At 42.2% G+C, this 23,567-nt stretch overlaps 1 protein-coding gene and 1 long non-coding RNA gene across 3 annotated transcripts in view; one reads left to right on the top strand and one right to left on the bottom strand.

Annotated features, from left to right (window-relative positions):
* Positions 1 to 833, bottom strand: part of LOC122224679 — an 11,235-nt gene extending 10,402 nt beyond the window's left edge. For both annotated transcript variants that reach the window (XR_006204886.1, XR_006204885.1), the window contains exon 1: positions 566 to 833. This is a non-coding gene — a long non-coding RNA (uncharacterized LOC122224679). The remainder of the gene's footprint in view (positions 1 to 565) is intronic.
* Positions 834 to 849: 16 nt separating this feature from the next.
* Positions 850 to 2,720, top strand: RPS26 (ribosomal protein S26). Its single transcript, XM_042946838.1, has 4 exons — positions 850 to 950; positions 1,216 to 1,393; positions 2,171 to 2,301; positions 2,611 to 2,720. Exons 1-4 carry the CDS (start codon positions 948 to 950, stop codon positions 2,644 to 2,646), a joined length of 348 nt encoding a protein of 115 aa, XP_042802772.1. The 5' UTR covers positions 850 to 947; the 3' UTR covers positions 2,647 to 2,720.
* Positions 2,721 to 23,567: the final 20,847 nt, after the last annotated feature.

Raw genomic sequence — 23,567 nt, forward strand, 5'->3', positions numbered from 1 at the left:
GTGGAATCAAAATTGTTGAAGTTACTGTTCCAGACTATATACCAGCATCCATTTTTTGTTGTTGTTAGGTGGGAGGCAGCATAGTGGAATGGAGCCAGGACACCACCTACTAACTCTGTGACTTTTCGGCAACCTCAGTTTTAACGGCTCTACACCTCAGTTTTTCAATCTGCAAAGTGAGGATAATAATAGTACCTCCCTTACAGGTTTGTTGAAGGTAAAGTGAATTAATATTTATAAAGCGCTTACTACAGCGCTTGACACTATGCTAACAGGATCCAGGGATTTTTTTTTAAGTGAATAAAAAACAGCCCTAACACCCACGTACTTCCCAACGGCCCTTCAAAGGGTTTTGTCCGTATTGGAAGGAAGAATTAACAAAATGTTTTGTTCCCCAACCCACTCCCGTCCTCCGTTTCTCAATCCCACACCAAGTAATATGACTGTCAGAGAAATAAGCCGAGAGCGTCCCCAGGTGGCGTAGCTCCGCTTTCGTTCTAAGTGGTCGCAGCCAAGGGCCTGCCACCTTCGCACTACAACTCCCATGCATCCCGCCAACTCTGACCTTTAATAGTACGGTTTGTGGTCTAGCCCCGGGCAATATCTGCGTATAGCGTCGCAAAAACCGGATAATTACAACGCCCAGAATTACTTCCGGGGTAGGGTGCCGTGGTGCTTGGTGGGAAACGTATAACCTTAATTTTCTTCCGCCAGCTGGTTAAATAGTCCCATGGTCACTGTCTGCCACGGATAACTAAGCTCGAGAAACGCCTTTCTACCCTAGATTACAGCGTAAACGCGGGATAATAAAGAAAATTTGAGTAACGTGGGTGGCCGTTCTTGGTATGTGTCTCCTAAATAGTGTTCCTGTGTGAGCGGAGGGATTTCGTGCTATATAAAAGAGCCGGGCTGAGCTCAACATCCTCTCTCGGGGTCTCGTTTCCAAGATGGTGAGTAGTGGCGCGTGGTGAGTGCGGGGGTCCTGGTGAGGCCCGAGAAGAGCAGATTTGGGAGGTTTGGGGATTTCAAAACCTGGGCCATGGTGGGGAGGACACAGAGTGTGTATATTTGTTCCGAACTTGGAGGGATTTGCGGACGGACTGAAGGTCTCAGTGGAGCCTTTTTAGGGGCTGCCGGCGAGGACTGAAGCTGGTAGGAGGCTAAGGTTGGGAAAGTTGCGTCCCCTTTATAATAAAGACCTTCATTCTGATGCAGACCAAGAAAAGAAGGAACAATGGTCGTGCCAAAAAAGGCCGCGGCCACGTGCAGCCTATTCGCTGCACCAACTGTGCCCGTTGCGTCCCCAAGGATAAGGCCATTAAGAAGTTCGTTATCCGGAACATAGTAGAGGCCGCCGCGGTCAGGGACATATCTGAAGCGAGTGTCTTCGACGGTGAGTGAGCTCTTGGTGCAGCCCTTCCCCACTTGCAGGCTCTTTTCGTCGGCGCGTTTCTGCCGCGTCCCAGGTACCTTCTATGCACATTTAGAACTGTTGACGGTTAAAGAGAACGGTAGTTTTATTATGTATCGTTCTTTTTTTGTTTTTTGGGTTTTTTTTTTTTTTTTGGTTTTTTTTTTTCCACCCTTGACTGGGCGGTGTCTTTTATAATAGTGCAGTCTTTGGGTCATCGTTTGTGGCTCTTTAGAGAGTGAGATTCCAATGTGATAAATGTAGCAACCTTCGCGGATTGTTGAAGAACGTTTGAATACTTACGAAAACGTACAGACTAAGTCTTTTGAATAATGTTTCAAGAATGAGGGTAGTCTCATTTGGTCAAGGGTAGACTTTTTGTAGCAATAGGCTTCCTGTGGTTTTGGTCACTTTTTCTTATGACAAATTAGTCTTCCTAGGGAAGGAAAAGGGGCCCAAGGGACAGACAGTGGGATTGGTGCAACTGTTGAAGGAACTGGATTGATTCTCTGTTTATAGGCTGTGGATTTGGTACCCATGATGACAAGATGGGTTAGTGTAGGGGTCCGGGGGTGTTCATTTGTGAAAACGCAGGTGTGTTAAATTATCAGAAACTGAACAGTTGCTTTCCAAGTGCAACTTTGTACCTATGCATGAGAGACACTTAACTGTTTGTTTTTAACTGATAGAATGAAGGAGAGAACAAGTGCAAAGTGGGTATGATATCTACTGTTATGCCTCTTACTTTCTGTCTCTTAGCCTATGTGCTTCCCAAGCTGTATGTGAAACTGCATTACTGTGTGAGTTGTGCCATTCACAGCAAGGTAGTCAGGAATCGCTCTCGTGAAGCACGGAAGGACCGAACACCACCACCCAGATTTAGACCTGCCGTAAGTATCCTTAAAAAGATGTGGGAGGCAGAAAGGTGATGGACAGAAGATAACATGAAGATCCAGGGAATATCAAATTAAGCCCCTAAGTAGGTATGGTAGATGTAAAATATCTGCTTGAAGTCTCTTCTGAAGAATTGTTAGTCCCTTTCCGGTGGAGTAATGTGAATGGTGCACACCTACCAGTTTTCCTTGCATCTATGGCCCAAGTGCATTGTCAGTGCTGGGAGGGTAGTTGTCAAGTTCTTTGAGGGGATATTCTTTCATTGATGTTTTTAAAATTTATTCTGTTTTTTTTCCCCTCCCCAGGGTGCTGCCCCACGACCTCCACCAAAGCCTATGTAAAGAGCTAAGTCGTTAAGGATTGAAGAAAAACTGTTCTCTGGAAAAATAAAATAAAACAGATTGTACTTTATAAATAGCATGTTGAGTGTATCTGTTAGAGTGGGAGTTGTATGTGTCACAAGTACTGTAATTACTTTCCATTCAAGTGTGGAGTGCTACATGGTCTTTTCATGGGGGAGAGAGTTTATCCATGTAAGTAAAACCTTAACTTGGTTTCTTTTGTATTTGTATCCTTGGCCTCCCCAACTTGCATAGCATTGTGGGGGGTGGGGGTAGGGTTAAAGGTACCTCTGGGTGTTAAGTCAATGCCACGTGCCTAGTGGATTAAGTTGGTGTCTTAAAAACGGGTCACGAGGGGTGCCCTGTCTAGGTGGCTCAGTCAGTGGCGTCTGACTCCGTTTTGGTTCAGGTCATGATCTCGTGGTTCGTGAGTTTGAGCCCTGCATCAGGTTCAGCACTGCTGGTGCCGAGCCTACTTGGGATTTTCTCCCTGTTTTCCCCTCCCTTGTTCACACGTGCTCACTCTTTCTCTCTCATAGGATAAGGAACTAGGAGGGTAAGGGAAAACTTGAGGAGTACATCAGGAGATGCTTTAGACTAAGGTTGCGTTTACCTCTAATGGGGGACATAAAGACTTTATAAAACTAACCTTTTTTGGGATTGGTCTGCTGCTGGGCTTGTTTTTGGCCAGCTTTCACCTTTCTATGATGTATTTCTCTATGGAGTAAAGATGTGCAGGATACCAGAAGCATTCCTGGGAACTTGTAGTCCCACAAGAGAAAAGAATTTCCATACAAAGTATGGAAGAAAGCTGTATTTTACTTTGTGTGACAGTGGCTCGTTTTTTCTGGAGTTCAGAAATTAGAAAGTTACTAGCTATGAATATATATGTTTGAAAAATCCATTTGGGAGTGGGTTGATAATGACTGGTTTTGCTAGTTAGGTTATATGATTATTTTCCGCCTCAAACTAAACCTGTAGCTTGGAAGTTTTGATTAAAATAACACATTTTGGGCATCTGGCTGACTCAGCCACTGGAGCATGCGACTCTTGATCTTGGGGTTGGGAGTTCAAGCCCCACATTCGTATGGAGATCACAAGTTTAATTGATTTATTTTGAGATGGCATGTGCAGAATGGTGAGAGAATCCCAGGCAAGCTCTGCACTGTTAGCACAGAGCCCAATGCAGGGCTCGAACTGTGAGATTATGACCTAAGCTGAAATCAAGAATGGGACACTTAACCAACTGAGCTACCCAGGCGCCCCACATAGAAACCTTTTTTTTTTTTTTTTAAGTTTTATTTTGAGAGCATGCCAGTAGGGAAAGGAGAGCCAAGAATCCCAAGCAGGCTCTGCACAGTGCAGATGCAGGGCTCAAACTCCCTGAAAGGTGAGATCATGACCAGAGCCAAAGAGTTGGATGTTTAACCCACTGAGCCACACAGTGGCTTTTTTTAAGATTATATATTTCTTAATGTTAGTTTTAGGGGAAAGTTTGCACACAAGCTGAGAAGGGGCAGAGAGAAAATCTCAAGCAGGCTCTGTTCTGTCAGCAACAGAGCCTGATGCAAGGCTCAAACCCATGACCCAAGCTAGAATGCAAGAGTCACTCAACTGAGCCACCCAGACACCCTGCTGTTTATGTTTATTTAGCACATACATGATCAGGGGAGGAACAGAGAAGTGGGGAGAATTAGAAGCCAGCTCTGCACTGTCGGCACAGAGCTGGATGCAGGGCTCCAACGCAGAAACCAGGAGATCATGACCTAAGCTGAAATCTAGAGTTGGATACTTAATCAACTAAGCCACGCAGGCACCCCAGAGGTAACCCTGTTAATTGAATTCTTTAACTGGGGAAAAAACCCAGAAACCGCTGACTCCCAACTTTGCTCATGGTCAGCATACCAATGCATATGCTGAAATAGCAGTGGTAAATGCTGAATTTGTCAGAACAATGTAGATAAGAATATCTGCATCCTTTGGGGAGGCCCACGATACCATCTGTTTTGTTCCTGTAGGCCCTTTACACCAAAGGTAAACAGTGGATAGAACACTGAGGTAAAAATGGATGCTAAACTGGTGCTCTAAAACCGTAGCTTGTTCAGTAATGCCAGGTTCAGGTAATAAATCAAGGCCATATAACTACTCCCAGAATTTTTCTTGAAATATGGATAGGCTCAGGCTTTTTTTTTTTTTTTTTTTCTCCTCAGAGTAGGTTTTAACTGAGTTTTGCAGAACTGGGAGTTTAAAAGTTGATTTGTGCTTTTTTTTTTTTTTTTAAGATTTTATTTTTAAGTAATCTACAACAACTTGGGGCTCAAACCCACAACACTTTAAGATCGAGAGTAACCTTACCAAACCATTTAGGTGCCCCTGGTTTGTGCATTCTTGGTGCGTGTGTGCGCACACACGCGCGCACATGTATACATGCTTAAAAAGTATGAACGTGCGGCACCTGGCTGGCTCAGTACAGTGTGCAACTCTTGATATTGGGGTTGAAAATCCAAGCTCTGTGTTGGAAGTATAGGTTACTTAAAATCTTAAAAAATACACAGTGATCCTGTCTCCAGGGATTGTACATTCCAGAGCCTAACCGAACTATGAATAGGTTTAGCAATTTCTCTACTTACAGATAATCTCAAATTCATTGAAATTTTGGAGTGCCAGAGATGACAGATAAAAAAGCTTTTCATGTGCTTCAGGCCCTAAAATAGCCCCATTCCACCTCCCAACCCAACACCCATTGCAAATAATTCAAATTCACACCTTGTCTGGTGGACAATCAGGTTATTGCTCCCATCTATGGGAAAGATCACATGCTGTGCCACCAGAAGTGACCCACAAGTCAGCTTAAGGTTCTCCAGATGTTGACATTGCAAAATGAACAGCCTGCTGTGCTTAAGCTGTTGTGGACTAAAGTTGTAGCAGTTGGTTGCAAAAAAGGTGGTAGTCATCTGAGTCCCCACCTCCCACTCCCATCTAGTTTGAGTGGACTTATTTTTGAAGAAGAGAGAGTGTGAGCAAGGGAGGGGCAGAGAGAGACAAATCTGAAGCAGGCTCCAGGCTCTGAGCTGTCAGCACAGAGCCTGATGTGGGGTGTGAGATCATGACCTGAGCCAAAGTCAGTGCTTAATCAACTGAACCACCCAAGTGCCCCCCTAACACTTATGATGTATCCTCTAGTCTCCATTTGTAAAGTATTCAAGCCAGGTAGAGGTCTCTGGGATATTCCAGTCTTTGGTTCTTTTCTTTAGTTTATACATTTAGCTTATTCTTTCAGTAACTATTAGGTATAGAGGAGTGTCTACTTCATCTGCATCAACAAGCTAATAGGCTTGTCAAAGGAAGCTGAACCAGCGGATGAAAGAACAGGCTAGAATCTAGATTCACTCATTTATTCAGTAAATGTTACTTGCTGATATGCTTGGCACTTTGTTTCTCAAGCCAAGTCCCCCACATTAAACAGCTGTCTGGTTAAGAACCTAAGAGTGGACTCTTAGATGTGAATCTTCTGCTTCTAGCTCTGTGACCTTGAATGAGTTACCTAACCTTTCCAGTTTTCTTTCTTTTTTTAAGTGGGCTCCATGCCCAACCCACAACTCTGAGATCAAGTCATAAGCTCTACCAACTGAGTGCCAGCCAGGCACTCCTCTCTTCAATTTTCTAGTTTTTAGGTGGCCTTTTTTTTTTTATTATTATTAATTTATTTTGAGAGAGAGGAAGAGGGAGCATTCCAAGCAGGTTCTGACAGAGCCCAATGTGGGGCTCCAACACAGGAAAGGTGAGATCATAACCTGAGCCAAAACCAAAAGTCATGCTTAAAACCTACTGAGCCACCCAGGCGCCCCCACGTGGTCATTCTTATTTCATAGTATTTTTGTGAGGCTTAAGTGATACAAAACATTTATTCAAGAAATACTGTGTTAAGTTTATTTATTTTTGAGAGAGAGAAAGTGTGAGTAGGGGAAGGGCAGTGAGAGAGGGAGAGGAAGAGAGAGAATCCCAAGCAGGCTCTACACTATTAGCACAGAGCCTGACACAGAGCTCGAACTCATGAATGATGAGACCATGACCTGAGCCAAAACTAAGTCAGAAAGAAATATTTTTTAAAAATGGAAAAAAAGGGAGCACCTGGGTGGCTCAGTTAAGGGTTTGACTTTGGCTCAGGTTATGATCTCACGTTCGTGGGTTCGAGGCCTACGTCAGGCTTTGTGCTGACAGTTCAGAGCCTGGAGTCTACTTCAGATTGTGTCTCTGTCTCTGCCCCTCCCCTGCTCACACTCTCTCTCTCTCTCTCTCTCTCTCAAAAATAAAACATTAAAAACTTTTTTTAAAGAGGGAAAAAAGAAAAATACTGAGTTTCTACTATGTGCCAGCCATCTAAGTTTTATATAAATGGCCTTATGCTGATAAGGTTGATAGATAACATTTGATCAAAAAACTGAAAAAAGTGAAAGCAAGCCATTTGAATAAATGGGAAAGAGCTTACTAGCAGAGGGAATACCAAGTGTAAATGTCTTCAGGAAACTATGCCTGGCATGTCACAGAAAAAGCAAAGCAATCTGGCTATATTCAAGTGAACTAGGGGGAAGTGGTTTAGATATATAATCCTTTATATGAAATCCTTAAGACTTTACTTGCTTTGGAATTGATTTTTACTTTAGAACAGTAATATAGAGCATATACTATTTAATATATAACATCCTCAGAGGGATCTGGAGCAGCACCCAGGATAAAACACATTACTATTTCTGCAGCACAACGCAAGAACAGTCATGTAAATTACCCAACATGAGTTTCGTGTCAGGTTTTTTGCCATATGCGTTCCAAAAATCTTTGGTTTAGAGCTGTTTTATTTGTCAACTTCAGATAAGAGATTGTGTATCGGGGTGCCTGGGTGGCTCAGTTGGTTAAGTGACCGACTCTTGGTTTCTACTCAAGTCATGGTCTCACAATTCATGAGTTCAAGCCCTGCGTCGGGCTCTGAGCTAATGGCATGGAGCCTGCTTGGGAGTCTGTCTCCCTCTCTCTCTCTCTGCCCCTCCCCTGCTTGTTCTCTCTTTCAAAATAAATAAAATAATATTAAAAAAAATTATGTATCTACCTATGGTATACAAAGTTAGATCATGTAGGTCCTTATAGGCCCTGGACTTCACTCAAAATGTGATGGTAAACAATGAAATACTACTTCACACCCACTAAGATGGCTATAATAAAAAAGACAATAACAAGTTCTGGACAATGTGTGACAAAGTTGGAACCCTTGTACACTACTGGTGGGAATGTGAAATGGTACAGACACTTTGGGACACAGCCCTCAAAAAGTTAAATTTACCATATGACCAAGGTATTCCATTCCTAAGTATATACCCAAGGAAACTGCAAATATATATTCACACAAAAACTTGTACATGAAATGTTCATAGCAGCATTATTCATACTAGCCAAAAAGTAGAAACAACCAGGGTTCCTCACTGGTTCAGTTGGTAGAGTATGCAATTCTTGATCATGAGTTCAAGCCCCACATTGGGTGTGGAGCCTACTTAAAAATTTTAAAAATAAGTAAATAAAAAAGGGGTGCCTGGGTGGCTCAGTTGGTTGACCATCTGACTGCAGCTCAGGTCATGACCTCACAGTTCATAAGTTCGAGCCCCTCATAGGGCTCTGTGCTGACAGGGCAGAGCCCACTTCAGATCCTCTGTCCCTTTCTCTGTCTGTCCCTCCCCAGCCTGTGCTCTCTCAAAAATAAACATTAATAAAAAAAAAAGTAGAAACAATCAAAATGTTCATTAGCTTGTGAATGGATAAATAAAATATAGTATGTCCATACAAAGGAATATTTGACCATAAAAAGGAATGGAGTGCTGCTATGTGCCACATTGATGAACCCTGGAAACATGCTAAGTGAAGGAAGCTAGTCATAAAAGACCACATGTTGTATGAGGGTGCCTGGGTGGCCCAGTCAGTTAAGCATCTGACTTGGCTCAGGTCATCTCATGATTCATGAGTTCAAGTCCCGCGTGGTGTGAGCCCCACTTCTCTCTCCCCCACCCTCTCAGCCCCACACTCACTTGTACCCTCTCTCAAAAACAAAACAAAAAACACATGTTGTATGATTCTATTTACATGAAATGCCCAGAATAGGCCAAATTACAGAGACAGAAAAGAGAATAATGGTTACCTAGGGATAGGGAGGTTGGAGGAGAGAGGAGTGACTGTTAAATATATGGGATTTCTTTTAGGGGTAATGAAAACATTCTAAAAGTGATTGGTGATACTTGCACAGCTCTGTGAGACATACTAAAAACAGCTGAATTGTACACTTTACATGAGTGAATTATAGCTATATGAATATAGCTCAGTAAAGCTGTTACAAAAATAAAGTGATAGTAATCCATTGGGGGAGCACAGTGGTGACATGATCTGACTTAGATCTAGTGAGTTCATGATAAATCTTGGCTATTCTCTTTTTTTGTTTGTTTTAGAGAGAGAACATGACCTGGTGGAGGGGGAGAGGTGAGAGACAGAGAATCTTAAGCAGACTCCACACTCAGCAGGGAGCCCAAGGTGGGGCTCAATCACAACCCCGGGATCATGACATGAGCCAAAATCAAGAGTGGACTGAGCCACCCAGGTGCCCGGCTATTTTTTTATTATACCACAGCTACCTCTGAAATGCTAGATGAGTATTTCCCAACTTCAAACATTTGTATACTTCTGTTGGTATTTCTGTCATATCTAAAACTGTCATTTTCTTTAAATTGATTCACCTTTATATATATTAACCATGAAAGAGGATTCTATATGATGAAATTAGTATTCTAAATGAAAAACTAATAACTCTTGCCATAAATAGAAGGTAATGCTTTTTTAAAAGCAAACTACATAATCTTTTAAGTTAAAAAAAAGTTTATTGCTATTTTTTTATCCCCAAAATGGTTTTTATCACTGAAGATGGTACCGCCGAAGTCATCCCATGTATGTCTATGGGAAATGTTTCTTGAGCTGTAAACTTAAGAGGTCAGAGACAATGTCTAGATGGTCAATTATATTGCCTGACATACAGCAGGTGCTCAACATTTTGAATAAATAAATATTGCTAGGCTTATTGAAAAGTCAGGGATGAATGAAATAATCTCCTAAGATTATTTCTGCCAACTGAATAAAATTCATTCCTAATGTCACCTCTAAAAAGCAGGATTCAAAGATCTTGAGGGTATGGGGCACCTGGCTGGCTCAGTCAATAGAGCATATGACTCTTGATCTTAGGGGTCCCGAGTTACAGTCCCACGTTGGGCGGAGAGTTTACCTAAAACATCAACAACAAAGATCTTGAGGGTGGAGTTTGGGACTCTGCATTTTAATAACACCCCAAGTGATTCTGATACAAGTGATCTGCAGACCATACTTTGAAAGATATTAAAGAATTGTACTAGGAGGGCGCCTGGGTGGCTCAGTCGGTTGAGTGTCCGACTTCGGCTCAGGTCATGATCCCGCGGTTGTGGGTTCAAGCCTCTCATCGGGCTCTGTGCTGACAGCTCAGAGCTTGGAGCCTGCTGTGGATTCTGTGTTTCCCTGCCCATCCTCTGCTCATGCTGTGTCTCTTTCTCTCTCTCAAAAATAAATAAATATTAAAAAAAAAAAAAAAAAGAATTGTACTAGGAAAAGAATATGCAGGATTGGTTTGCTCTAGTTTGGGAATATAAGCATGGAAATTACAGTGCTACTTCAGTCATGATTGGTGGATGGAGAAGTCCAAGATCAGTTGGGAGAAAGGGGAACCAGAAAAGAACTGATTGGAAAAAATAAGGGTGGCTGAGGGACTGAGGGTGTTGAGCAAGAAGACAAGATCTGAAGGTGTAGGGGAAGTGGTAAAACATATAATGAAATATTTAAGACACACAGCAGATTGTCTATATATCCACCTCCCAGCTTAAGAAAGAAAAGGTTGCCTGTAGAATTGGATTTCTCTGTGAGCTCCCCACTGGTTGCATCCCACTCTCTTCCTCTAAGTGGTAACCACTAAACTGAAGTTTCATCATTCAAATGAATTTCTTTTTTAAAATTGTTTGGGTAGGCTCCACACCCAGCATGGAGTCCAGTGTGTGGCTTGAACTCACAACCCTGAGATCAAGACCTGAGCTGAGATCAAGAGTTGCACGCTTAACTGACTGAGCCACCCAAGAACATGAATTTCTTTGTACTGATATTGTGTATGTATATATTTCTTCACATCTTATATCAAAGCGAAAATGTAAAGTAGGCAGCTGGATATAAAGGTTTGGAATTTAAGGGAAAGAGGCCTACATTGGAAATAAAAATTTGGGGATTATCACTTTATTATTATTATTTTAAGTTTATTTAGAGAGAGAGAGTCTGTGAGTGTGAGCGGGGGAGGGACAGAGAAAGAGAATCCCAAGCAGACTTTGCATTGTCAGCACAGAGCCCCATTTGGGGCTTGATCTTGCAAACAGAGAGATCATGACCTGAGTCGAAATCAAGAGTTGAAAGCTTAACCAACTGAGCTACCCAGGCGCCCCTAGGGATCATCACTTTATAATTTTTTTTTAAGTGTTTGTTTATTTAGAGAGAGTGGGGAGAGGGACAGAGAGAGAGAGGGAAACAGAGGATCCGGAGTGGGCTCCACACTGACAGCAGAGAGCCTGATGCAGGGCTCAAACTCATGAACCACGATCATGACCTCAGCTAAAATCAAGAGTCAGATGCTTAACCAACTGAGCTACTCAGGTGCCCCTATAATTGGTTTTTAATTCACAAAACTGGATGAGGCTATCTAGAAAGAGAATATATAGATAGGGGTAGGGGGAGAGAGAGAAGTCTAGAGACTGAATCCTATATACTACTGTAAGGTTTAATAACCAGGGAAGTGAGAAGAAACCAGCAAAAGAGAAAAGGAAAGGCCAATGATGTAGGAAGAGAACTAGGATATCATGAGTGAATAAAATGTTGCAAGGAAGAGCAAGTAATTAACTGTGCCAATTGCTGTTAATAGATTAAATAAGAATTGAGAAATGACTATTGGCTTTAGCAACATGGAATCATTAGTGACTTTGATGAGAAGTTTTAATGAAGTGGTGTGGACAAAAGCATGATAAGAATGTGTTCAAAAGAGAATGGGCAGAATGTGTCTAACATATATTATTGTTAAATATGATAATAATTGTAAAGAGAGAGAGAATGGGAGGGGAGAGCATTGGAGACATCTTTTTCAAAGAGTTTTGCTGAAAAAGGAAGGAGGGAAATAGGGCAGTGGCTGGAGGAAGAAGTGGGGTCAAGAGAGGGATTTTATAGAATAGTAGAAATGTCAGCATGGTTGCTTGAGGATGGGAAATCGAGGGAAATAGAGAAAAATAGACAGTGTAGGCAACAGAAAGAGCCATGTCCTTGAGCAGACAAGGGGTGGAGTCCAGGGCACAGGTGGAGAGGTTGGCCTTGGATAGGAGCATGGACAGTTTATGTACAAAAACAAGAGAGAAGATAGAATATATAATCCAAATGAAGTAGGAGACAAGGTCATCACCTGAGAATGAGAATACAGGGAAGGGGAGTTGGAGGTTTGAAGAGAGAGAGAAGAAAGAATGAAACAGGTATCTGGGGAGTGGAAAGTGAGTGGACTAGGGAATGCAGTGTGATGTAGTGTGATTGCCCAGCAGCACTAGAGGTTAGAGGGCAGGAATTTAAAGTGAGACCAGTTGGCATGATCATGTACTTTTCTCCATCTATTCAATTGTATGAGTATAGATCCAAAATGGATAGAGAGTTGGATTTAGCCAGAGCTGTGGGTTAGCCAAATGAGCACACTGAAGTGAAGAGGCAAAGGAATTGAGAGTATATTCCAGAGAGTGGCTATACTGACGGACCATGGAAGTTAAGGTAGATAAGGAGGAAAGATAAGGCATGAGGAGGGTGAGGCCCAATGGAAAGGGCATGATCAATGGATTTGAGTTCTGGTTGGAGTTAGGACAGTAGAGCTGATAAAAATAAGAGGTCAGAGAGTAGGATGTTTATTTTTTTTTTTAATTTTTTTAACGTTTAATTATTTTTGAGACAGAGAGAGACAGAGCATGAATGGGGGAGGGGCAGAGAGAGAGGGAGACAGAGAATCGGAAGCAGCCTCCAGGCTCCGAGCCGGCAGCCCAGAGCCGGCAGCCCAGAGCCGGCAGCCCAGAGCCCAACGCGGGGCTCGAACTCACGGACCGCGAGATCGTGACCTGAGCTGAAGTCGGATGCTTAACCGACTGAGCCACCCAGGCGCCCCGAGAATTGGATGTTTAAAATGGAAATTATGGTGGGTTTTCAGTCACTAGTCAAGGGTCCTTTGGGGAGATCCAGGTTTCCTTTAGAGCCAATGGTGAAAGGAATGTCGAAGATGGGGGATTTTACTGATAATGAATTCTGACTTCAGAGGGCTGTGAAAGAGGAAAATAGGAAACAAACAAACAAAAAACAAAGAGAAGTTCTAAGGGTACATCCTTTTCTCCAAGTTAAAACACTACCCAGACTACCAGGGTAGTGTTAAAGTTGGGTTAAAGATGATGTATGTCAGAGACAGGAAGCCAGCCTCATAATTTCAGTACTGAGGAGTGTTCATAGTGGCAGCCTAGTGCAGCAGTTAGGAGCTCAGTTTTGCAATCTAACAGACCTGAGTTTGAACCCTTCTTTTGCTGTGACCTGGGGCAAGGTACTTACTGAACCTCCATAACTTCATTTAAAACTTGCAGGGGTGCCTGACTGGCTCAGTTGGTAGAGCATGTGAGTCTTGATCTCAGGATTGTGGGTTCAAGCCCCACATTGGGTGTAGAGATTACTTAAAATCTTAAAAATATATATATGGGGTACCTGGCTGGCTCAGTCAGAAGAGCATTCAACTCTAGATCTCAGGGTTGTGAGTTTAAGCCCCACATTGGGTGGAGAGATTGCTGAAAAATAAATAAACAAACTTAAAAAAAATTGTAGCAGTTAGGGGGTGCCAGACCGCCTCAGTCAGTAGAGCACACAATTCTTAATCTCGGGGTTGTAAATTCAAGCCCCATCTTGGGTATAGAAATTACTCACAAAGAAAATCTTTAAAACAAAATTGTAGGGGCGCCTGGGTGGCTCAGTCGGTTAAGCGGCTGACTTCGGCTCAGGTCATGATCTTGCGGTCCATGAGCTCGAGCCCCACGTCGGGCTCTGTGCTGACAGCTCAGAGCCTGGAGCCTGTTTCGATTCTGTGTCTCCCTCTCTCTGACCCTCCCCGTTCATGCTCTGTCTCTCTCTGTCTCAAAAATAAATAAACGTTAAATAAATAAATAAATAAATAAAATTGTAATAGTTACATTTCAAAGCACTGTTTGGAGAATTAAATAAGATAACATATGCAAGAAACTTTCCATAGAACCTGCTAGGTAATGTAACATTACAAACGGCAGTAGTTATTATTCCTGGCCCAGTCTTCAGTTTTGTTATGTCATAAAAACTCAATTTTTAAAATTGCTTTATTAAGGGTAAATGATATACAATAAACTGTAGATATTGAAAATATATAATTTGAAAAGTTTTGACATATGTGTATACCCATAAAACCATCACCATACTCAAAATAATGAACATATAGATCACCCCAAAAGTTGCCTTTGCTTCTTTGTAATCTCACCATCCTATCATTTCCAGCCCTTTCCTGAGGCAACCACTAATCTGCTTTTTGTCATCACAAATTTGTTGGCATTTTTCTAGAATTTTACATAAATCATACAGGGGTGCCTATGTGGCTCAGTCAGTTAAGCACCCGATCTCAGCCCAGGCCTGGGTCTCAGGGTCATGAGTTTAAGCCCCACATTGGGCTCCACACTGGGCATGAAGCCTGATTTAAAACTAAATAAATAAACAAGCAAACAAATGATTAAATCATACAGTATGTACTTTTTAAATCTTGGCTTTTTTCACTCAGCATAATTATTTTGAGACTCATCATTGTTGCATGATTGCTCTTTATTGCTGAGTAGGATTTCACTGTACGGATGTGCCACAGTTTGTTTATCCATTCATCTGTTGATGGGCAGTTACGTGTGTTTCTAGTTTTTTTGGCTATTATAAATAAAGCTGCTATAAACATTTATGTACGAAGTGTGTGTGGACATATGCTTTTGTTTCTCTTGGGTAAATACCTGGGAATAGAATCACTGGCTGGATGAGCCATACTGTAAGTGTATACTTAACTTTTAAAGAAACTGCCAAAAAAATTTAAAAAAAAGATGCTGCCAAATTGTTTTCCAAAGTGATTATACTACTTTACATTCCTCCCAGCAGAGTATGAGAGTTCCAGTTTCTTCACATTCTCTCCAGTACTTGTTTTGTTTTGTTTTTTAATTGTAGCCATTCTAATAGGTACATGGTGTAACCAAACCAACATGAGTTTGCACCATGAGCCAGAAACTGCACCAGGCTGAGTTGTCCCACAAAGAAAACTTTTATTTGTAGCAAAAGATCACGGGAATGGCTTCCAAAGCCTTGACTTCCCATGCCTTCCAAAGCCTTCACTCCCCTAGAGAGGGTGAATGGGTTCCTTTTGTTTAGGGTTAGTACTAATATTTAGATGGGGAAACCCTGTCTACCTATGTAGTGGTGGGCGCATAAGGTTATGCATGCACATTAAGGAAACATGCTTATACATACATCGGATGTGATATAAATGAGGCTGAGGCTCCTCCTTGGACAGTGATTTTAGTACTATAATGAGGTAAAGGTAATTGTAGGTCATTCCGGAGGTCACCCCATGATCCATCTGTGCAGGTGCCAGTCAGTTTCTGCTTAAAAGTCTGGGTGGTCTGGGCTATGGGAGGTCTTGTTAGGGCAGTTGCCATCACCTAGGGTGTGGTTTTGTGTTTCATTTGTCTGAGTTAAGGAGAAAGCAGAAAGAAGAGCTTAAGGAACATGTAAGACAAAGGTTAGTGAGTACAGGCAGGTGGGCAGTAAAGGCCTGGTCATGGGGTCTAGCTGGTGATAATAGTGCTGTCTCATTATGGCTTTAATTTGTTTATCCATAATAACTAATGATGTTGAGCATCTTTTCAAGTGCTTATTTGCCAGATGTATATCTTTTTTTTGATAAAATGTCTTTTCAAATTTTTTGCCCATGTGTGTTTGTTTGTTTTAAGTTTATTTATTTATTTTGGGAGACAGAGAGAGAGAGAGAGAGCACAAGCAGGAGAGGAGCAGAGGGAGAGGGACAGAGAGACTCCCAAGCAGGCTCTGCACTGTCAGCATGGAGCCTGATGTAGGGCTCCATCTCACAAACCTCAAGACCATGACCTGAGCTGAAATCAAGAGTCAGACACTTAACGGGTTGAGCCACACAGGTGCCCCTCTTTTGCCCATGTTTTTAAAATCAGTTTGCTTATTTTATTGAGGTCTATTTATTTTATTTATTTATTTATTTTTTAACGTTTATTTTTATTTTTGAGACAGAGAGAGACAGAGCATGAACAGGGGAGGGGCAGAGAGAGAGGGAGACACAGAATCTGAAACAGGCTCCAGGCTCTGAGCGGTCAGCACAGAGCCTGATGCGGGGCTCGAACTCACGGACCGTGAGATCATGACCTGAGCCGAAGTCGGACGCTTAACCGACCGAGACACCCAGGCGCCCTTTTATTTCTTTTTTAAAGTAATCTCTACACCCAATGTGGGGCTCAAACTTACAACCCTTACTATCTTGAGATCAAGAATTGGATGCTCCATTGACTGAGCCATCCAGGTGCCCCTTTACTGAGTTTTGAGAGTTCTTTTTTTTTTTTTTTTAATGTTTATTTATTTTTGAGAGAGAGAGAGACCAAGTGTGAGTTGGGGAGGGGCAGATAGCGAGGGAGACACAGAATCCGAAGCAGGCTCCAAGCTCCGAGCTTGTCAGCACAGAGCCTGACACAGGGCTCAAACCCATGAATGGTGAGATCATGACCTGAGCCGAAGTCAGATACTTAAACGACTGAGCCACCCAGGCACCCCAAAAGTTTTATTTAAACAAGGTTTTATTGAGAGCGTTTTGTTTTTGTTTTGTTTTTGAGAGCTCTTTATTCTGAATGCAAGTTATTTCTTAGATATGTGATTTACAAATTTTTTCTTCCAATTTGTGACTTATTCTTTCATTCACTTAATAGTGTCTACTGAAAGCAGAAGTTATTAATTTTGCTATAATCAAATTTATTTTCTTTTATAGATCATGCTTTTGGTATTGAATCTAGATAGTTTCCTTATTCAAGGTTATTGAGTTCTTCTCCTGAAAGTTTATAGTTTTAGGTCTGTGAAGCACTTTATAAGTTTATTTTTTTTTAATTTTTTTTTTAATGTTTATTTCTGAGGCAGAGAGAGACAGAGCATGCGTGGGGGAGGGTCAGAGAGAGAGGGAGACACAGAATCAGAAGCAGGCTCCAGGCTCTGAGCTGGCAGCACAGAGCCCGACGCGGGGCTCGAACTCACAAACCGTGAGATCATGACCTGAGCCAAAGTCAGTCGCTCAACCAACTGAGCCACCCAGGCTCCCCTAAGTTTACTTTTTTTAATTAAAAAAAAATTTTTAATGTTTATTTTTGAGAGAGAGAGAGAGACAGAGTGCAAGCGGGGGAGGGTCAGAGAGAGAGGGAGACAGATTCCAAAGCTGGCTCCAGTCTCTGAGCTGTCAGCACAGAGCCCAATGTGGGGCTCAAACTCACAAACCGGGAGATCATGATCTGAGCTGAAGTTGGACACTTCACCAACTGAACCACCCAGGTGCCCCAATTTTGTCTTAATTTTTTTTTAAGTTTATTTATTTTGAGAGAAAGAGAGAGGGGGGCAGAGAGTGGGGGAGAGAGAGAATCCCAAACAGGCTCTGCGCTGTCACCACAGAGCCTGATGTGGGGCTCAATCTCACAAACTGCGAGACCATGATCTGAGCCAAAATCAAGAGCCACACACTTAACCAACAGAGCAACCCAGGCGCCCCAGGTCTGTGATGCACTTTAATTTTTGTATCTAGTATGAGATATGGATCAAAATTCTTTTTTTTTTTTTTTTTTTTTTTTTTTTTGCTTATGGATTTCCAATTGTTCCAGCACCCATTTGTTGAAAAGACTATCTTTTCTCTATTGAATAGTCTTTGCACTTTTGTCAAACATCAATTGACTATATTTGTGGAACTATTTCTAGACTCTATTCTGTTCCATTGATCTATTTGTCTATCTTTAAACAATACCATTGTCTTGATCACTGTAGCTTTATAGTGAGTCTTGACATCAAGTAGGGTAAGTTGCCAATTTTGTTCCTCTGGCACTTTCTTAAAAAAAAAAAAAAGTCTGAGATTTTATTGGGATTGCATTAATGTATAAATTTGAAGAGAATTTGACATCTTAATGATATTGAATCTTTCTACCAATGAACACAGTATATCTCTCCATTTATTTAGGTTTTCTTTAATTTTTCTCAGTGGTATTTTGTAGGAAAACTCAGTTTTGAAATCTCACTCAGAGTCAAACTAGCCATACACTCTGGGTCAGAAAATTAGCCAAATCATTGAAGGTGTAGACTCAAGTCACAAATGCCTGGGTTCAAATCCTAAATTTTACTGTCTATATTATATTGGGCAAGTTATTTAACCTTCTGATGACCTAGTGTCCTAATCTGTAAAATATGAGTAATAGTAAATTCCTTACGTGTTTTGAAGATTAAATGAGGTAATATGTACAAGGCATTTAGTATAGCAGCTGACACACATTAAGTACACAATAAATATTACTTATCTTTTTTAATAAGGTTATTTACTTATTTATTTTTATTTTTTTATTTTTGAGAGAGAGAGAGCATGTGTGTGAGCAGGGGAGAGGGGCAGAGGGGCAGAGGGAGAGAGACAGTCTTAAGCAAGTTCCATGCTCAGCATGGAGCCTGACATGGGGCTCAATCCCACAACCTTGGGATCATGACCTGAGCCGAAATAAAAAATTTGGATGCTCAACCAATTGAGACACCCCAGTGCCCCAATAAATGTTACCTATTATTACTATTTGCTAAGCACTTTATAATAGTTTTCTCATTTACATCTCAATTCCTAAGATACCTCTCCTTTTAGATTCAATCTTTGATGACATAATCTTGGCTTTTTTTTTTTTTGCTTTTTTTTTTTTTTTTTTTAGTGAGCTCTGCACCCAGTGTGGGGCTCGAACTTCTGACCCTGAGATCAAGACCCGGAGATCATGCTCCACTGACTGAGCCAGCCAGGCACCCCAGACACATTCCTAGCATTTCAAACATTCCCTTTAATGTTAAGCCTCCCCTTTACACTAAACACAATCTACTGGCTTAACTTCCAGTGAAGCTAAAAGATTTACTGCTCTTTCACTGTATCTGTTGATTTTCCATCATTAGATCAGGGCTTTTATTTTTCTGTTTTCCACTATTCTAATAAAACCTTATAAATGGCAAAATACAATGAAACTATGATTTTCCATTCTTTAAAAATTTTTTTTAACGTTTATTCATTTTTGAGACAGAGAGACAGAGCATGAATGGGGGAAGGTCAGAGAGAGAGAGGGAGACACAGAATCTGAAACAGGCTCCAGGCTCTGAGCTGTCAGCACAGAGCCCGACGTGGGGCTCGAACTCACAGACCGCGAGATCATGACCTGAGCCGGAGTCGGATGCCCAACCGACTGAGCCACCCAGGCACCCCTGATTTTCCATTCTTTAAGTGGGCAGAATCCTTTCTTCAAGTGAACAACTCTCAGAAGCTTAATATGTAACTGGTTAAAGTTTGCTTTTTCTGAAGCAAGATGTATTTGTGTCTATGAGGTGCTTATACTCTTCCCCACTTCCCTTCTTACCCCCTGAAACACCTCCAGGGTGCCCAGGAGCACAGTTAGAAAAATACTGGAAAGAAAGAAAGAAAGAAAGAAAGAAAGAAAGAAAGAAAGAAAGAAAAAAGAGAGAGGGAGGGAGAGAGGGAGGAAGGAAGGAAGGAAAGAAGAAGGGAGGGAGGGAAGGAGGAAGGAAGGAAGGAAGAAGGGAGGGAGGGAAGGAAGGGAGGGAGGGAGGAAAGAAGGAAGAAAGGAGGAAGGAAGAAGGGAGGGAGGGAGAGAGAAAGAAAGAAGAAAGTAAGGAAGAAATAAAGAAAAGAGAGGGAGGGAGGGAGGGAGGAAGGAAGGAAGGAAAGAAGAAGGGAGGGAGGGAAGGAGGAAGGAAGGAAGGAAAGAAGAAGGGAGGGAAGGAAGGGAGGGAGGGAGGAAAGAAGGAAGAAAGGAGGAAGGAAGAAGGGAGGGAGGGAGAAGGGAGGGAGGGAGAGAGAAAGAAAGAAGAAAGTAAGGAAGAAATAAAGAAAGAGAGAGGGAGGGAGAGAGGGAGGAAGGAAGGAAAGAAGGAGGGAGGGAGGGAGGGAAGGGGGAAGGAAGAAGGGAGGGAGGAAGGAAGAAAAAGAGAAAGAGGGAGGGAGGGAGAGAGGGAGGAAGGAAGGAAGGAAGGAAAGAAGAAGGGAGGGAAGGAGGAAGGAAGGGAGGAAGGAAGAAGGGAGGGAGGCAGGAAGGAAGGAAGGAAGGAAGAAAAAGAGAAAAAAGAGAGAGGGAGGGAAGGAGGAAGGAAAGGAGGAAGGAGGGGAGGAAGGAGGGAGGGAGGGAAGGAAGGAAGAAGGGAAGGAAGGAGGGAGAGAGGGAAGGAAGGAGGAGAAGGAAGGGAGGAAGGAAGGGAGGGAGGGAAGGAAGGGAGGGAGGAAGGAAGGAAGGAAGAAGGGAGGGAGGGAGGGAGGGAGGGAGGAAAGAAGGAAGAAGAGAGGGAGGAAGGAAGGAAGGAAGAGAGAGAGAGAGAGAAGGAAGGACAACATTTAAATGCTATAATTGCATACCTGCTCCAAAAGCAAAGAAGATAACATTGCAGAAAGCAAACTGTTGGCTGTTTTAGGAAGCATCTTCATGTAACTATATGATAGGAATAATTCCTCTGCTGATGTTAGAAAGGGGGTTAAGGTGCAAATAATATAATATGTGAAAGCACTGGTGTGGAGAGCTGAGCATAGAAAAGTTGAGGACCCCTATGTTCTTCATCAGAAAGCCCCTGGGGACAGGGGCATAGCATTCTGCTGCCCACGTCCTCTGAGAACTTTCCTTCCTGGCCACTCTGTTCCGTTGGCATGCATCTGCAGTGCCACCAGCTCCCAGTATCTTTATGTCCCAACTCTTGCCTAGGCCAAATGTACCCTGCCTTCTGTATGAAGGTCATGGTTTTCTGGTCACTTGTGTTCCCCCATTTATATATGTTTTAAACACAAATAAATTACAAAGCCCAGATTTGGAGCTAATTCCAAATTTTGTCTTCTTTGTGTAGCTGTCCCCTAAAGCCAAGATGCCAATCTGTATTTTTCTAATGGCACCACTCTGTAGCAAAACAATTAATACCAGTCACTTCCCTGGGACAGTTCTCCCTGCCAGTTAAGTTAACTCAGGAGATGAAACAATAAAACCAAGGGTTGTTCAATCAGTACAGGATTAGGACTGAAGTGGTAAATTGCCCTTTTCTACTCTAGGGACAATTTTATCTAGTAAGATAATTTCTTACTTACAACATACCCTCTTATGACTCTATAAGTAGGCTACATTCCTACTAACCTTCCCAAATTCTCATTAAAAAAGAATTTTTTTAATGCATTTACTGTATTTGTACATGGAACATTTCTAGAAGGATCTCCAAGATAAACAGTGGATTAGGAGGTAACAATGGTTGCCTCCAGGGGGAAGAACTGAGTGACTGAAGGACAAGTGGAAGATTTCTTTTTCAGTGCTATGACTCTGGTCCAAGCCACTATTGCCTCTCACCTAGATTACAGCAGTGACCTCATAACTGGTCTTCTTGCCCCGACTATTACCTGTCACAGTTCATTCACTGCATAGTGACATTTATTTTATTTTAAAAAAAAATCCAATCTGTGACTTCCCTGCTTAAATCCTTCCAAAGGCCTCCTTCTGCAATTAAAATAAAATCTTCCCAACTTCAGGGAGCCTGTGTGGCTCAGTCAGTTAAGTGTCCAGCTTCAGCTCAGGTCATGATCTTGAGGTCTGTGGATTTGAGCCCCATGTCAGGCTCTGTGCTGACAGCTCAGAGCCTGGATCCTTCTTCGGATTCTGTGTCTCCCTCTCTCTGCCCCTTCCCCACTCATGCTCTGTCTCTCTCTCAAAAATAAATAAACTTACATTTTTTTTAATAATACAAAATAAAATCCCAGCTCTTTACTATAGATACAAGCCTCTGCGTGATCTGGCTCTTCCCTTCCTCTCTGACCTCCTCCCCATTATTTTTTCTGCTCCAGTCACATGGGTCTCTTTTCTGTTCTTCAGGCATTCCAAGCTCATTCCTTTCTCAGGGCCTCAGATCAACATACAACTTGCTCCTTCTTGGAGCATCTGGGTGGTTCAGTCAGTTGAGCATCTGACTCTTGATTTCAGCTCAGGTCATGGTCCCAGGGTCATAGGATCAAACCCCCCATCAGACTCCATGCTGAGCACTAAGCATGGAGCCTGCTTGAGATTCTCTCTCTCTCTCTTTCTCTCTCTCTCCCTCTGCCCCTCTCCCCCGGGGCGCTCTATCTCTCTCTAAAATAAAAAGAAGCTTTAAATTTTTTAAAAACTGGCTCCTTCTCATTCAAGGCTTGGTGCAAACATCATCTCAGAGAATCTCCTTCTGACCATTCTGACTAAAGGAACCCCTCCCCACACACACCAGTGATCACTTCCCAATACCTTGTTTTGTTTTCATCATGCCACTTCCTACTGAAGTTATTTCTTGAATTATCCATTAAATGTCTACCCTCCCTAGAATATAGACTCCTTGAGGGTAGAGGCCTTGTCTTTCATTTTACTGCTGTTTCCTCAGCATTTAGAACAGGGCATGGTACTGAATGAATGAATCAATGAATGTATGAAGTCACGTAGGAAGGTCTTGGGTGGGGGGCTGTTGTATTACTTACTATGGTTGCTGTAACAAATTACCACAGACTCAGTGGCTTAACACAACACAGATTTATTATCTTACACTTCTAGACATCAAAAGTCTGAAATGGGTCTTGCAAGGCCAAGATCAAGATACTAGCAGAACTGAATTCTTTCTGGAGACTCTAGGAGAGAATCCGTTTCCTTCTCTTTTCCAGCCTCTAGAGGCTATCTGCATTCCTTGGCTTCGGGCCTCTTCCTTCATCTTCAAAGTCAGCAACATAACACCTTCAAATTCCCCCTGACAGTCATGCCTCCCTCTTCTAAGAACTGTTGTAATTTCACTGGGCCAACCCAGATAATGCAGGAAAATTTCCCCTTCTCAAGATTCTTAACTTACTTGCATCTGCAAAGTTCCTTTTGTCATGTAAGTAACATATTCACAGGTTTCACAGATTAGGATTTGGACATTCTTAGGAGCCATTAATCCACCTACATCAGCCATGAACCCCTGCCCTGGAATCTATCTTCGTTATCCTAACTCAAGCACTACATCCACCCTGAAACCTTGTCAGACCCTGTCCCCTGCAGAAACAGATAACCAGGCCTCCGTTTGTGCCTGCGTGGTGCTGTACTCCGAAACAACACTTACTGTACTTCATAGAGATCAACGAATCTATGTACCTGCCTGCCCTTTCATTAGGCCATGAGCCTTTTGGGGCAGAATGTAATGTTGTTCATCTTCACATCTTCAACACCTAAAACCCTGATTAATTAATTGATTCATTCCAAAAATATTTATTGAAGACCTCGTATGCTCAAGGTACTGGGCATATAATGCTAAACAAGCATAGACACGGTCTCTGCCCTCAAAGAGCTTGCAATCTCCCTGGAAAGAGAAGTAATTAAACCATCAATAACCATAAAAGGAGACCAATGATAGAGTAGGTGCAATGGGAGAACACAGAAGAAGCATCCACTCTTATT

Source organism: Panthera leo, chromosome B4 (assembly GCF_018350215.1).
Source record: "Panthera leo isolate Ple1 chromosome B4, P.leo_Ple1_pat1.1, whole genome shotgun sequence".
Taxonomy (NCBI): Eukaryota; Metazoa; Chordata; class Mammalia; order Carnivora; family Felidae; genus Panthera; species Panthera leo.

What these genes read in the sequence shown, in the direction of transcription:
- RPS26 (XM_042946838.1), top strand. An exon ending in TGAAGCGAGTGTCTTCGACG is followed by an intron (nt 1,394 to 2,170) that starts GTGAGTGAGCTC and finishes TCTGTCTCTTAG; the next exon opens with CCTATGTGCTTCCCAAGCTG. An exon ending in CACCCAGATTTAGACCTGCC is followed by an intron (nt 2,302 to 2,610) that starts GTAAGTATCCTT and finishes TCCCCTCCCCAG; the next exon opens with GGTGCTGCCCCACGACCTCC.